General features: G+C 44.4%; 1 protein-coding gene across 3 annotated transcripts in view; it reads right to left on the reverse strand.

Annotated features, from left to right (window-relative positions):
• Positions 1-15490, reverse strand: part of LOC143785027 (serine protease 27-like) — a 29513-nt gene that overhangs the window by 910 nt on the left and 13113 nt on the right. For all 3 annotated transcript variants that reach the window (XM_077273674.1, XM_077273673.1, XM_077273672.1), the window contains exons 2-5: positions 14135-14161; positions 13892-14054; positions 13518-13783; positions 10612-10784 (exon numbers count right to left, since the gene is read on the reverse strand). In XM_077273674.1, coding sequence (XP_077129789.1) covers positions 10612-10784; positions 13518-13783; positions 13892-14040 — 588 coding nt within the window. In that variant the 5' untranslated portion in view covers positions 14041-14054; positions 14135-14161. The remainder of the gene's footprint in view (positions 1-10611; positions 10785-13517; positions 13784-13891; positions 14055-14134; positions 14162-15490) is intronic.

The following is a 15490-nucleotide window of genomic DNA, read 5'->3' on the forward strand; positions in this document are numbered from 1 at the left end:
TAAATATGCATCTGTGTATAAAAATGCATCTGTGTATATGTAAAAATACATATACATGACAATATTTACAGATCAATAAAGTAATCACTTAACTGGGTCATGTTTGGGGTGCAGGGCAGTCTCTACGACCCCCTACACTCCCCCTTCCTTTAAGGATGGTCATCCCTGACCATATAGCACTTCAAAACTTTAATATTTTTACATTACAGTACTCGCGGAGGGAGAAAAACATACGAACGAGGTAGATTTACTCGCTCAACGTGAGCAGAGTCCTTTCAATGTTGCATAAGATTTCATTCTCTTAAAATTGGTGCCTGATTCTCAGTCCCCTAGGTACACCTGCAATCCATTAGGCTCCGGTAGCGTCCATAGGACCCAAGCACATACACTGTCCATCAATAACTTTTTTTTAAAACTGCTTTTTGTTAACAGGACCTTTCTGTCAGGTCATCAGTCTTTGAGGGCTTTCCCCCCTTTCTTTGTGTAAAACACTGCCCTTCACATGTGCGCTACCTGTAACTGAGGTACAGTCTGTTGCCACAGTAGCGCCCGTCCCATGACCGTTGGATTCCTCTGCCGATTCAGCTGCGCACTCCGGCTCCCGATGAAGAAGTTCTGGCATGGCCTCCATTTATGGTCCAGGCTACTCCGTGGCAGTCGCTGTTTCCTGTTCGGCTGCGCACTCCAGCTCCCAATGATGTTGTTCCAGCTCCCGAGGAAGAGGTTCTGGATCCCGATGGCATCCCGGCTCTGGCTCCTTTGCAGGTATGGGGAACCTGGTGGGCCAGTACTCATCGGCCACTCCATCCAGTCTTCCGGGCCGAGTCTTCTCTTCCATTTGTCACCATCTCCATTCAATGCGGCCTATGCTGTCGCAGCACCGTGTGCAAGAGTGGTCCATCGCTGCCGGTGCCGTGTCTTGCAATGGCGCCACACAGCTACACACAGGGTTTCTGGCTGCTCCATCCATTTCTCTGCAATCTGTTGCAAGGGGCGAGACCTTCTTCTCAAATGCGCCCACCATGGGTGGACCGGGGGATGCTGCCAGATTTTCGCGCCATCTCTGGGACAGGATGCCCACGAGGGGTGGGATCAAAGTTGTCGTTCTCCCTTTTGGCGCCATTTTCCACCATTTTCAGAGTCGCCATCTTTGCCGCCATTAAAGTGTCAGTCACATTCACGATATTTTCATCTTTCATGGCATTCCCACGTTGCAAGGTTGCGGGATCCTGCCGACTATGCCAAGTGTGAGGGGATCCAGGGCCATAGTCGTGGCTGAGAGTATTTGTTTAAATGGTACCTGGTCTCCTGCCTCATGAAAACAATGTCTCTTTGTCAGCGTACCTGTCTCTCCATTCTCCAAACCATTAGGTTCACCTCTGGTCTGTTGCAGTTTCACCCCTACAATTGCACACAAATAGAGACAGAGTCCAGTTCCAAATTTGAAAGAGAAACTTTACTGGTTTCCTTTCTCAGCACATCCAAATCAATTAAAGCACTGACATAGGGTTCCACACAGTTTACATCCTTCACTTTCCCTGTGCTCTCCCTCATGTCCTTCAGCACGTTCCCGGATCATACCGTCTTGTCCGGTACCGCAGCATCCTCCCTGTCCAGCTTCACTACTTTTAGGAGTTCCCCTGTCCGTTTCGCACCAGACATAAGGGCATCTGCCCACGTAGTAAGCTGCCACATGATCGAGCCACCTACATTCCTGTACTGCTGCAATTTCTGGCCTACCGGCCTTGGATGACTGGGCTTCAAGCTTTAACGTTACGGAGCTGAATGCCCTGTCCTGGCTCTAAGGCCCTACTGCTCTAATGCCGGATGCTCATCGACTTACCCACAGTTAGCTCCTCCTATGTTAACTATTTACAGGGTTAAACTAGTTAATCCTAATGTGCCCTCTCTAGTGGACCAAGTTAGGTACTATGCTTTCCCTAACATTCTATATACATATAGCAGCATACAGGGCAACATGAACATATCCAGACAAATAAGGGATCCATGACAATATTTACAGATCAATAAAGTAATCACTTAACTGGGACATGTGAGAGGTACAGGGCAGTCTCTGTGACCCCCTACACATGTAAAAATGCACATGTGTATATGTAAAAATGCATCTGTGTACATGTAAAAATTAATCTGTAAAAATGCATCTGTGTATATGTAAAAATGCAAATGTGTATATGTAAAAATGAACATTTGTATATGTAAAAATGCATCTGTGAAATTAATAGAAATATAATCCCAAAATATTAGTGCAATATTATGCACACAATTAAATAAATAGTGAGGAAATACAGAGGAATAATAGCATGACATAGCCATAAGTAGTACTGGATTGTGCCACCACATCGGCCTCCTCCTCAGACCCAAGGATTTTTTATTGATTTTAATTATCAATTTTTTTTATGTAGTTTTGTATTTCAATAAACCGTGCATTGTTTATTAATGCTTCTCTAATTAATGGTTCTAAAAAATAATAGTAAAAATGTTATGTCTATAGCGCCAACATATTCAACAGCACTTTACAATTTACACTTTACATGAATCCTGCATGTATCCTGCCTCTGCTAGCCATCTTGGCAAGCATATGGTATACAGCTAGTTCACCTTACTCTGCTTGTCCCCTTATGCTACGAAGTCAAGTGTCTCTTCACAGCGGTTTATGGTCCATGTAGGCCTAGACACTTGTTTATCTGCTCACTACATTTATTGTGTCCTGCTGTCTCAACTTAGTTTGATTGATTGTTAACGAGGTAATATTGTGAGAGATCATGGAGCAAGAGTCCGACATACTGAGACATAGTCTGGGGAAGCATTTATATACATTTATCTAAGTCCTGGAAGTTATACCATGGCAGTTAGACAGGGCAGGAGACAGGTAAGGCTTCTATCACACTTCCATCTTGAGACGGCCGTCATAATGCGTCGGCGCAACGTATCGACGAAAAGATTGGCAAACGGATGTAACGCATCCAGTAACCTGACGGATGCCTCAAATTTGTTAGTACCTGAATTTCAATGCATAAAATTCTGGAGAGAGAGAGAGAGAGAGAGAGAGTCGCAGGAGATATCTCTCCCAACCCTGGCCCCCCATGTTATAGAAAGTCAACCCCCCCAACTGCTACACTCAGAAACCCCTCTAACCTTATTAATATTCCATGCATGCTTTCTGTCTCTTAATTGTGCTCTTTGGAATTCTCGCTCAGTGTGTAATAAACTCTCCTTCATTCATGACTTTTTCCTTTCTAACTCTCTTAATCTCCTGGCTCTTACTGAAACCTGGATCCAGCAGTCAGACACCACCGCTGCTGCTGCTCTCTCATATGGTGGACTACACTTCTCTCATATGTCAAGATCGGACAACAGAGCAGGTGGAGGCGTTCATCATATCTCTCTTCCTGTGTTAGCAGCTCCAATCCTTGTTTCCCATACTCTGTGCATTTGTATGGACACATTTTATTTTCTAGCCGGCTTCTCTTGCTCCTCTATTTTCATTCAGAGTTTGTTGTTTTTGTTCTTTATTTCCACTTCTAATATCAGGTTCTCAAAATAATTCATTAGCTGCATATTTCTTCCTGGCTGTATATTTCCCATCCCATATTGCACTAGTTTAAAGCTCTCCTGAACAGTGTAGAAAGGCGTCTACCAAATACACTGTGTGCAGAATTATTCGGCAAGTTGTATTTTCATCACATGATCCTTTTTATACATGTTGTCCTACTCCAATCTGTTCAGGCTGAGAGCCAACTACCAGTTAAGTAAATCAGGTGATGTGCATCTCTGTAATGAGGAGGGGAGTTGTCTAATGACATCAGAACTCTATATAAGGTGTGCGTAATTATTAGGCAACTTCCATTCCTTTGGCAAAATGGGTCAGAAGAGAGATGTGACGGCTCTGAAAGGTCCACAATTGTGAGATGTCTTGCAGAGCGATGCAGCAGTCTTGAAATTGCCAAACTTTTGAAGCGTGATCACTAGTGTTGAGCGATACCGTCCGATACTTGAAAGTATCGGTATCGGAAAGTATCGGCCGATACCGGCAAAGTATCGGATCCAATCCGATACCGGTACCCGATACCAATACAAGTCAATGGGACTCAAGTATCGGACGGTATTCCTGATGGTTCTCAGGGTCTGAAGGAGAGGAAACTCTCCTTCAGGCCCTGGGATCCATATTAATGTGTAAAAGAAAGAATTAAAATAAAAAATATTGCTATACTCACCTCTCCGACGCAGCCTGCACCTTACCGAGGGAAGCGGCAGCGTTCTTTGTTTAAAATTCGCGCTTTTCTTTCCTTACGTGAAGTCCCGGCTTGTGATTGGTCGCATGCCGCCCATGTGGCGGCGACGCAACCAATCACAGCAAGCCGTGACGTAATTTCAGGTCATTCAGTATTTTAAAATTACGCTCCGGCTTTGTGATTGGTTGCGTCGCAGTCACATGGGCGCCGCAACCAATCACAAGCCGTGACGTCACGGGAGGCTGGACACGCGCGCATTTTAAAATGGGCGCGTGTCCAGCCTCCCGTGATGTCCCGGCTTGTGATTGGTTGCGGCGCGGTCAACCAATCACAAGCCGGGAGGCTGGACACGCGCGCATTTTAAAATGCGTTTTAAAATGCGCGCGTGTCCAAATTGTACACTTATTTATATGTATACAGAAGTATGATGTTTTCAACCCTGTAGTTTGGCTTAGCTTGGCACTTTTTGATGTATTGCGAGGCTCAGGTCTTGATTGTGAGCTTGGTACACACTTGTGATTGGTTGACCGCGCCGCAACCAATCACAAGCCGGGACGTCACGGGAGGCTGGACACGCGCCCATTTTAAAATGCGCGCGTGTCCAGCCTCCCGTGACGTCACGGCTTGTGATTGGTTGCGGCGCCCATGTGACTGCGACGCAACCAATCACAAAGCCGGGACGTAATTTTAAAATCCTTAAGGACCTGAAATTACGTCACGGCTTGCTGTGATTGGTTGCGTGGCCCATGTGACTGCGACGCAACCAATCACAAAGCCGGAGCGTAATTTTAAAATACTGAATTACCTGAAATTACGTCACGGCTTGCTGTGATTGGTTGCGTCGCCGCCACATGGGCGGCATGCGACCAATCACAAGCCGGGACTTCACGTAAGGAAAGAAAAGCGCGAATTTTAAACAAAGAACGCTGCCGCTTCCCTCGGTAAGGTGCAGGCTGCGTCGGAGAGGTGAGTATAGCAATATTTTTTATTTTAATTCTCTCTTTTACACATTTTTACATTAATGTTGTTTCGATACCGATACCCGATACCACAAAAGTATCGGATCTCGGTATCGGAATTCCGATACCCGCAAGTATCGGCCGATACCCGATACTTGCGGTATCGGAATGCTCAACACTAGTGATCACCGAACAATCAAGCATTTCATGGCACATAGCCAACAGGGTCGCAAGAAGCATGTTGGGCAAAAAAGGCGCAAAATAACTGGCCATGAATTGAGGAACATTAAGCGTGAAGCTGCCAAGATGCCATTTGCCACCAGTTTTGCCATATTTCAGAGCTGCAACGTTACTGGAGTAACAAAAAGCACAAGGTGTGCGATACTCAGGGACATGGCCAAGGTAAGGAAGGCTGAAAAACGACCACCTTTGAAACATAAGATAAAACGTCAAGACTGGGCCAAGAAATATCTTAAGACTGACTTTTCAAAGGTTTTATGGACTGATGAAATGAGAGTGACTCTTGATGGGCCAGATGGATGGGCCAGAGGCTGAATCAGTAAAGGGCAGAGAGCTCCACTCCGACTCAGACGCCACAAGGTGGAGGTGGGGTACTGGTATGGGCTGGTATCATCAAAGATGGACTTGTGGGACCTTTTCGGGTTGAGGATGGAGTGAAGCTCAACTCCCAGACCTACTGCCAGTTTCTGGAAGACAACTTCTTCAAGCAGTGGTACAGGAAGAAGTCGGTATCGTTCAAGAAGAACATGATTTTCCTGCAGGACAATGCTCCATCACATGCCTCCAACTACTCCACAGCGTGGCTGGCCAGGAAATGTCTCAAAGAAGAAAAAATAATGACATGGCCCCCTTGTTCACCTGATCTGAACCCCATAGAGAACCTGTGGTCCCTCATAAAATGTGAGATCTACAGGGAGGGAGAACAGTCCACCTCTCGGAGCAGTGTCTGGAGGCTGTGGTGGCTGCTGCACGCAATGTTGGTGGTAAACAGATCAAGCAACTGACAGAATCTATGGATGGAGGCTGCCGAGTGTCATCATAAAGAAAGGTGGCTATATCGGTCACTCATTTTGGGGGGTTTGTTTTTTGCATGTCAGAAATGTTTATTTCTAAATTTTGTGCAGTTATATTGGTTTACCTGGTGAAAATAAACAAGTGAGATGGGAATATATTTGGTTTTTATTAAGTTGCCTAATAATTCTGCACAGTAATGGTTACCTGCACAAACATATCCTCCTAAGATAGCCAAATCTAAAGAACCCCACTCCAACTTCCAAAAATATTAAGCTTTGATATTTATGAGTCTTTTGGGTTGATTGAGAACATAGTTGTTGATCAATAATAAAAATAATCCTCTAAAATACAACTTGCCTAATAATTCTGCACACAGTGTATGTGTTTTCCTGTATTTGTAAGCTGCAACTCATCTCTAGCAAGGAGTCCATCATACAGGTAATTCACTCCATGGTCAAGAAATCCAAAACATTGCTCGCGGCACCATCGATGTAGCCAGTCGTTCACCTGTAGAATCCTGATCAATCTCCTTGGTCCATGTCCATCCACTGGGAGGATGGATGAGAAGACGACCTGCGCTCCCAGTTCCTTCACTTTCCGGCCTAGGTCTTCTTAGTCTCTGCATATAGTTTCTAGGTCCTTTCTTGCTGGGTCATTTGTTCCTACGTGTATTAGCAGACATGTGTAGTTGTCTGTAGCACTGAAGAGTCTTGATACCCTATCAGACACATCTTTGATTTGGGCACCTGGAGGACAGCACACTTCATGAGGTGATGTCCGGTCAGCAGATAGGGGCTTCTGTTCCTCTCAGTAATGAGTCCACCACAACCACTCCACTCCTTTTCTTCACCACAGCGCTTCTTTTTCTCCTTTCAGGAGGTTTCTGATCTCTTACTGGGGTTATCTTTGTGGGTAAAGCACTCTTTTGATGCGCATCTTCATAGTTGTCCTGCGTGAGAGCCCGGTGGCGGTTCTTCAGCGGTATGGGTGCTCACTGTCTCCTCATCTCCTGCTTCTTTAGTCACATACTTACATTTCTCTTCTTCTGCAGGTACATAGAAAGCTGCTTCTCTTCCAAGATTCTGAATAGTTCTCTACATCGTCATTATCTTCAGGAGGAACACCGAGAAGTTCTTCTCTTGGAACATTCTGAAGGGATTCTTCTGCTCTGCGTGTGTGTGAGCGCTATGTGTATATACAAGTACGTGTAACATGATAATCTCTGGAAAACACTAGAACTGATTGTACTATATAAGTAAGTGAAATAAATAACAACTCAGAGTGTGTGTGTAGCATACAGTGTGTGTCTTATATACTAATGTGTGTAGCATACAGTGTGTGTCTTATATACTGATGTGTGTAGCATACAGTGTGTGTCTTATATACTGATGTGTGTAGCATACAGTGTGTGTCTTATATACTAATGTGTGTAGCATACAGTGTGTGTCTTATATACTGATGTGTGTAGCATACAGTGTGTGTCTTATATACTGATGTGTGTAGCATACAGTGTGTGTCTTATATACTGATGTGTGTAGCATACAGTGTGTGTCTTATATACTGATGTGTGTAGCATACAGTGTGTGTCTTATATACTGATGTGTGTAGCATACAGTGTGTGTCTTATATACTGATGTGTGTAGCATACAGTGTGTGTCTTATATACTGATGTGTGTAGCATACAGTGTGTGTCTTATATACTGATGTGTGTAGCATACAGTGTGTGTCTTATATACTGATGTGTGTAGCATACAGTGTGTGTCTTATATACTGATGTGTGTAGCATACAGTGTGAGTCTTATATACTGATGTGTGTGTCTTATATACTGATGTGTGTAGCATACAGTGTGTGATATTTATTGATGTGTGTAGCACACAGTGTGCTATATGCTGATGTGTGCAGCATACAGTGTGTGCTATATGCTGATGTGTGTAGCATACAGTGTGTGCTATATGCTGATGTGCGTAGCATACAGTGTGTGCTATATGCTGATGTGCGTAGCATACAGTGTGTGCTATATGCTGATGTGTGTAGCATACAGTGTGTGCTATATGCCGATGTGTGCAGCATACAGTGTGTGCTATATGCTGATGTGCGTGGCATACAGTGTGTGCTATATGCTGATGTGTGTAGCATACAGTGTGTGCTATATGCCGAGGTGTGCAGCATACAGTGTGTGCTATATGCTGATGTGTGTAGCATACAGTGTGCTATATGCTGATGTGTGTAGCATACAGTGTGTGCTATATGCTGATGTGTGTAGCATACAGTGTGTGCTATATGCTGATGTGTGTAGCATACAGTGTGTGCTATATGCTGATGTGTGTAGCATACAGTGTGTGCTATATGCTGATATGTGTAGCATACAGTGTGTGCTATATGTTGATGTGTGTAGAATACAGTGTGTGTCTTATATACTGAAGTGTATAGCATTCAGTGTGTGTCTTACAGTATATACTGATGTGTGTAGCATACAGTGTTATATGCTGATGTGTGTAGCATACAGTGTGTGCTATATGCTGATGTGTGTAGCATACAGTGTGTGCTCTATGCTGAAGTGTGTAGCATACAGTGTGTGCTATATGCTGATGTGTGTAGCATACAGTGTGTGCTATATGCTGATGTGTGTAGCATACAGTGTGTGTCTTATATACTGAAGTGTATAGCATACAGTGTGTGTCTTATATACTGATGTGTGTAGCATACAGTGTGTGTCTTATATACTGATGTTTGTAGCATACAGTGTGTGTCTTATATACTGATGTGTGTAGCATACAGTGTGTGTCTTATATACTGATGTTTGTAGCATAAAGTGTGTGTCTTATATACTGATGTATGTAGCATACAGTGTGTGTCTTATATACTGATGTGTGTAGCATACAGTGTGTGCTATATGCTGGTGTGTAGCATACAGTGTGTGCTATATGCTGATGTGCGTAGCATACAGTGTGTGCTATATGCTGATGTGCGTATCATACAGTGTGTGCTATATGCTGATGTGCGTAGCATACAGTGTGTGCTATATGCTGATGTGCGTGGCATACAGTGTGTGCTATATGCTGATGTGTGTAGCATACAGTGTGTGCTATATGCTGATGTGTGCAGCATACAGTGTGTGCTATATGCTGATGTGTGTAGCATACAGTGTGTGCTATATGCCGATGTGTGCAGCATACAGTGTGTGCTATATGCTGATGTGTGTAGCATACAGTGTGTACTATATGTTGATGTGTGTAGCATACAGTGTGTGCTATATGTTGATGTGTGCAGCATACAGTGTGTGCTATATGTTGATGTGTGTAGCATACAGTGTGTGCTATATGTTGTGTGTAGCATACAGTGTGTGCTATATGTTGATGTGTGCAGCATACAGTGTGCGCTATATGTTGATGTGTGCAGCATACAGTGTGCGCTATATGTTGATGTGTGTAGCATACAGTGTGTGCTATATGTTGTGTGTAACATACAGTGTGTGCTATATGTTGATGTGTGCAGCATACAGTGTGCGCTATATGTTGATGTGTGTAGCATACAGTGTGTGCTATATGTTGTGTGTAGCATACAGTGTGTGCTTTATGTTGATGTGCGTGGCACATTCAGTGTGTGTTTATCACCCACACTTATACGAGTGCTCGTCAGTGTAAAAATGACACAATTCCCCGACGAACCAGCAAGATGCGGCTCATTGATCGGGTGATTGGATTGTTTATAGCAGAACCGATATTGTTGGGCCGATGTATTCAGGTGTTTACTGCACAATCCCCGTGTAAATCTCCTTAATGAGTCCCACAATGATTGCGCAGCTCAGAAGTTGTGGTACAATATTGTGACTTTTGGCGTTTTCACACCAGTCCTGGGCAGAGCACGGGCGGGGAGCGACATGAGCGTAGTGCTACTTTACTGGCAGTTCTTACTCCTCCGGTGCAGGACTGAGCAGATCTCTGCCGCCGGCGCACGCCACAGGTAAGGTTCCTCATCTACTCAGTGATGTCCACCTTTAAATAAATTGGGTTCATCTTCTCCCTGATCAGTTTCACTGGCCTGCACAACGCCAGTCCTAATGAACCAGGACCATCGCCCTGTGCTGCTGATGTGACATGTATGGGGACAGACTGATCCATTAGCGGTCATTCTCCATCAGTCGGTGTGAGGAGGCGGCACACGAGCGCCAGATCACTTCAGTATTGTCGGTGGCGCTCAAAGGTTTCTGAGTGGTGGTGCGATATGTTACCAGTGGGGGTCACACTTCTATCTTTTGCCTAAGACCTCACTTTGACTGAACTGGACCCTGCTGGTGGCCTTGCCGGCATGTCTACGTGTTATACACAGTGTTGAGCGCTTGGTCTTGAGGATGTCTTGTTACCTGGCAGGCGTCCTTCTCACCATCCTTGTATCCTGCACAGATCATGTCCCACTGTATTAAGGTGGTGTTGGCGGTTATAGTGGGGTTATTGATGTGGTACATGGCGTCACACTCCGCACGGTCGATAATGGGGAGCTGGACCTTCTGTAGCGTCTGAGGTGACGGTAGACTCACTAGAAAAAAAACAAAACAACACATTATTTTGGTTATTCTTCAGATGATCAGCAATCCGAGCTACATGGTAACTGAGCCCTAGTAATTGTAGGACAGAAGGGCAAAAGATAAACACCTGACAAGAAGACTCCGTGGTGATAACGACTACGGACAATGAGCTGCAGTTCTAATATTCCCAAGCAGAGATACTGCTGGACTGTGCGGACAACATGGGGGCTAGACAGAGATGTGCCCAGACCTTTGCTCTTTGGTTAGAGAATCCAGAAAACTGAAAGCAAAACATGTCCGTGGATTTTTGGCCAAATTGAGCAGAACCTTCCCATTGATAGGAGTCACCAGACTGAAGATCCATACTCTTCTAAACACAAAAAGACTCAGATCGTTACTGAAGAGGAGTGATGGGAAGACGGTAAAAGAGGAATGCAAAATGGAAGCTATTAACTAATCATCTGCCTCCCACATTTATTGGGTATGCTTCCTCTTACTTCTCTTCTTATTCCTCCTCTTCTTCTTCTTCTACTACTTCTTCTTCTTCCCCCTCTTCTACCTTTTCTTTCTCAACTTCTTTACCTTCCCCTTTTTCTTCCTCCTCCTCTTTTCTATCTACTATGTTTTCCTCACCTTCCTTTTCCTTCTTTTTCACCATCTTTTCTCTCTTGCATCTCTTTCATTCTTATTTCCTCCTTTCTCCTCTTCTTCCTCTTGCTCTTCATCACCATCTTTCTCACTTTCCTATACTTCTTGCACTCTACTTCATCTTATTTTTCCTTTTTGTTCTCTTTCCTCATGTACTACTTCATCTTCCTTTTCCTTCTTTTTCCCCTTCTTCCTCTTGCACTTCTTGTTTCTCATTTTCCATCTCATGCTCATCTTCCTTTCCTTTCGTTTTCCTCTCATTCCTCTCTCATTTTTCTTCTCTTCTTCCTCCTCATTTTCCTCTTCTTGCTCTTGCTCTTGTTCTTCTCCTTTTTACTTCTTTTTCTTCTTCTTCCTTTCTCCTTCTCTTCTCTTTTTCCTCTTCTCATTCTTTCCCATTTTTCTTTTCTTCTCCCTTTTTCTCTTCTTCATCTTCCTTTTTGTTCTTTTTCATCTTCCTCCTTTTGCCATTCTCTTTCTTTTTCCTCCTCTTCTTCCTCTTCCTCATTTTCCTTCTCTTCTTACTCTTGCTCTTCATCATCTTCCTTTTCCTTCTTTTCCTCATGCTTTTCTTCTCTTTTTCCTTCTCTTCTGCTCCTTCTTTCTCATTTTGGTCCTCTTCTTCCTCTTGTTCTTCATCATCTTCCATTTCCTTCTTTCTCGTCTTTTTCCGATTCTTCTCTTTGTTTCCCCTGCCTTCTGCACTTCTTCCTTTTGCTTATCTTCACTGTCTTTCTCATTTTCCTCTTCTTCTTACTCTTGCTCTTCATCATCTTCCTCCTTTTCCTTCTTTTCCTCTTCTTCCGCTTGCTTTTCTTCTCTCATTTTCCTTCTCTTCTTCTCCTTCTTTCTCATTCTCCTTCTCTTCTTCCTCTTGTTCTTCAACATCTTCCTTTTCCTTCTTTTTCCTTTTCTTCCTCTTGCCCTTCCCCTTTTTCATTTTCCTCCTCTTCTTCCTCTTCTTCATTTTTCTTCTCTTCTTACTCTTGCTCTTCATCATCTTCCTTCTTTTCCTCTTCTCCCTCTTACTTTTCTTTTCTCATGTTCCTTCTCTTCTTCTCTTTTCTCAGTTCCCTCTTCTTCCACTGGTTCTTCATCATCTTCCCTTTCCTTCTTTCTCTTCTTTTTCTGATTGCTCTTCTTCTCTATGGTTCCCTTACTTTCTGCACGTCTTCCTTTTGCTTCTCTTCACCGTCTTTCTCGGTTTCCTCCACTTCTTCCTCTTGCTCTTCTTTTCCTTCTTTCTCATGTTCCACCTCTTCTTTTTCTTTTATTTCTCCCATCTTACCCTTCTTAGTGAGCAGTTCTTCCCAGCTGGTATGAAGAGATTTTCCTTGTGATCTGAGGGTGAACAGGATCTGGAGTGATTTAGAAGACGAGATGAAACAGAAGAAAAGTCTTCTTCCTGGGAAAAGTCGATCTGACTTTGGATTTACTTGTTTTTCTAGTGATGTGCGAGTGTGCTCGTTACTCGGGATTTCCGACCATGCTCGGGTGGTCTTCAAGTATCTTGGGCGGTCTCGTAGATTGTTTGTGTCCCCGCAGCTGCATGATTTGCGGCTATAAGACAACCTGAGCACATGCAGGGATTGCCTGTTTGTTAGGGAATCTCCACATGTATTCATGCTGTCTAGCAGCCACAAATCATGCAGCTGTGGGGATGGGGACACAAACATAATCTAACAGACCGCCCAAGATACTTGGAGACCACCCGAGCATGCTCAGAAAACTTGAGTAAGGAGCACACTCGCTCATCACTATTGCTTTTGTCTTCACAAGATGTAAAGTTCATATTCCTTGCTATAAATAGGCCGTGTGGCTGAAATGACATATCTTGTGTATTAAAGAAGGTTTTCACTGAAGTGCGGTCTAGGTTTCCTGAATCTAGAGTTCACTCTCGTTCCTTCATTCTTGTCTCGGTTCCTTGGTGTCCAGCTGTTATAAGAGGAGCTCAGAGCCCCAGACAGAATCACTCATGAACTTCTTCATATGAAGATCCAGGCACAAGATTCGGATCACACAGTCCTCTGGAAATGGAAGCAGATTGCCCAAATCTAACCACTCTGATACTTGTGGACTCCATTACTCATTGTTACCTCCAGATTTGATGGATCCCCAGCCAGTCACAAAGCAGATCAGGTCGCTGGGAAACTGGACATCTTGGTCAGGGACACAGATGGGCATCACATAGTCTGTGTATGACACCGGATTCGTAAGCTTTATCAGGGCGATGTCCCCACTGGAGCCCGCACGCTCGTATATTGGATGAATATAAATGGCGCTGACTTCCGACATGACGCCGGTCGGTATAGACAGCTGGTATGCTCCGAGGTTCACCTTGTAATCTGAGGTTGTGAAGGGCCTGGTATGGAAAGAGGAAGAATGTGGAGTGAGTGTGGAGCATATATGGGAATCATCATTACGCAGAGTACAGCTATCACTCTAAGCCCCCAATATGGCGGCCTCTTACCGGATGAAGCAGTGAGCCGCGCTCAGCACCCACTGGGAGTCAATCATGACTCCGCCACAGATGTGCATACCGTTCTTCCTCAGGCTTATCTGCCAGGGCCACTCCCCATAGAAGGCGTCCTGTCCACCCACGATGCGATCCGACGTCATGGGCTTTCCACAACCTGCAGATAACCATCAACCTGTCACCTAACACAGGGGTCACGTAATATTGAGGCGGAAGGAGTATAAGAGGGGCACTTACCTGCATAGCTCAGCGCAGACTGGAAATCTGCAAAAGAAAGAACGGGTGTAATATCGGTGATCAGAAATAACGACCTTCCTACGGGCCGGAGTGGATGAGATCATTGAGGCCGCTGTAATCCCACTGAATGTTGTGTCTATCGGGACTGACATTACCAGTTACTGGAGCTCCACCGTGTCAGTGAGTCACTGCTCAGTCATCCCCGGGGTGCCGTCACCTGCCCGACACCCCACCCTGCACCGCTGAGACACCGAGCTGATGGGGCCACACTAGGACTAATCTGCAGGAAGACGCTCCTTCATTTTAGTTCAAATTAATTTTAGTCACTACAAACGTTTTGAAACTATTCAGAAAAGCGGCTGAGAATTTGGCGAGAAGACAAGCGGATCAGACTCACCATTAATATTGGCGCTCCCAACTATGGCTGCTAGTTAAGGATCTGCTGTCATTTCTGGCAAATTTTACTGTAGAATATCGGACATTTATCAGTTTTAGTGGAGACGTCATTATATGTGGCAAAAATATCAAGATATCTCATGGGAGAATACGATTGTCAGATCTTTATTCAAGCGATCATTCCTCAGTTTTACACCTGCCGAGCTATCAGAGTGAGATTGCTCCAACAATTGTGCAAAAGTTTACAATTGTAATGAATTTAAATCCTGGGAAATCGCGAAGTCTCACATTGCACGAGACTTGTACGAGCAAGTGTCACTGAATTCTGCAAAAATCTATATATCTATAAAGCTGAGTGTGTGCATGTATCAAGCCACGCCCACTCCACATAGCCACACCCACTCCGCATAGCATGCACAGGCCACATCTAGCTCTGTCCTGTCTAGAATGGAGTTGCTCCTGTGAGGTATGATGTCAAGGGAAAGGGAGACGCCTCATGATAGAGATGTGAGGGGGAAAATGAGAGAAGTGAGGGGGAAAATGAGGGAAGTGCGGTGCTGCTGCAGTCTGAGGCGGTGTATAGAGGAGAGTGAGGCGCTGCAGGTGGAGGCTGTGTATAAGGCCACATTCACACGGTCAGTACTTGGTCAGTATTTTACCTCAGGATTTGGTGACATGCTTCTAATGTACTCTTCCTCTGGTTGTTTTACTCCAAGTTTTAGCTTAGAAATACTGAGGTAACAATACTGACCAAACAACGTGTGAACGAGGTCTAAAGGAGAAAAGTGCGGTGCTGCAGAAGAAGTCAGCCATGTATACGATACGCTTTATTCAATTGGTGTAATTTCTCTCGGGATCAAGTGTTTCCAATTGTATATGGAAAAGGAGTGTGAGGTGCTGCCGAAGGAGGTGACTATAAAGGAGAAAAGCTGTGCTGCAGAAAAATGCTGTGTATAAAGA

The sequence above is a fragment of the Ranitomeya variabilis genome, chromosome 7 (genome assembly GCF_051348905.1).
Source record: "Ranitomeya variabilis isolate aRanVar5 chromosome 7, aRanVar5.hap1, whole genome shotgun sequence".
Lineage (NCBI taxonomy): Eukaryota > Metazoa > Chordata > Amphibia > Anura > Dendrobatidae > Ranitomeya > Ranitomeya variabilis.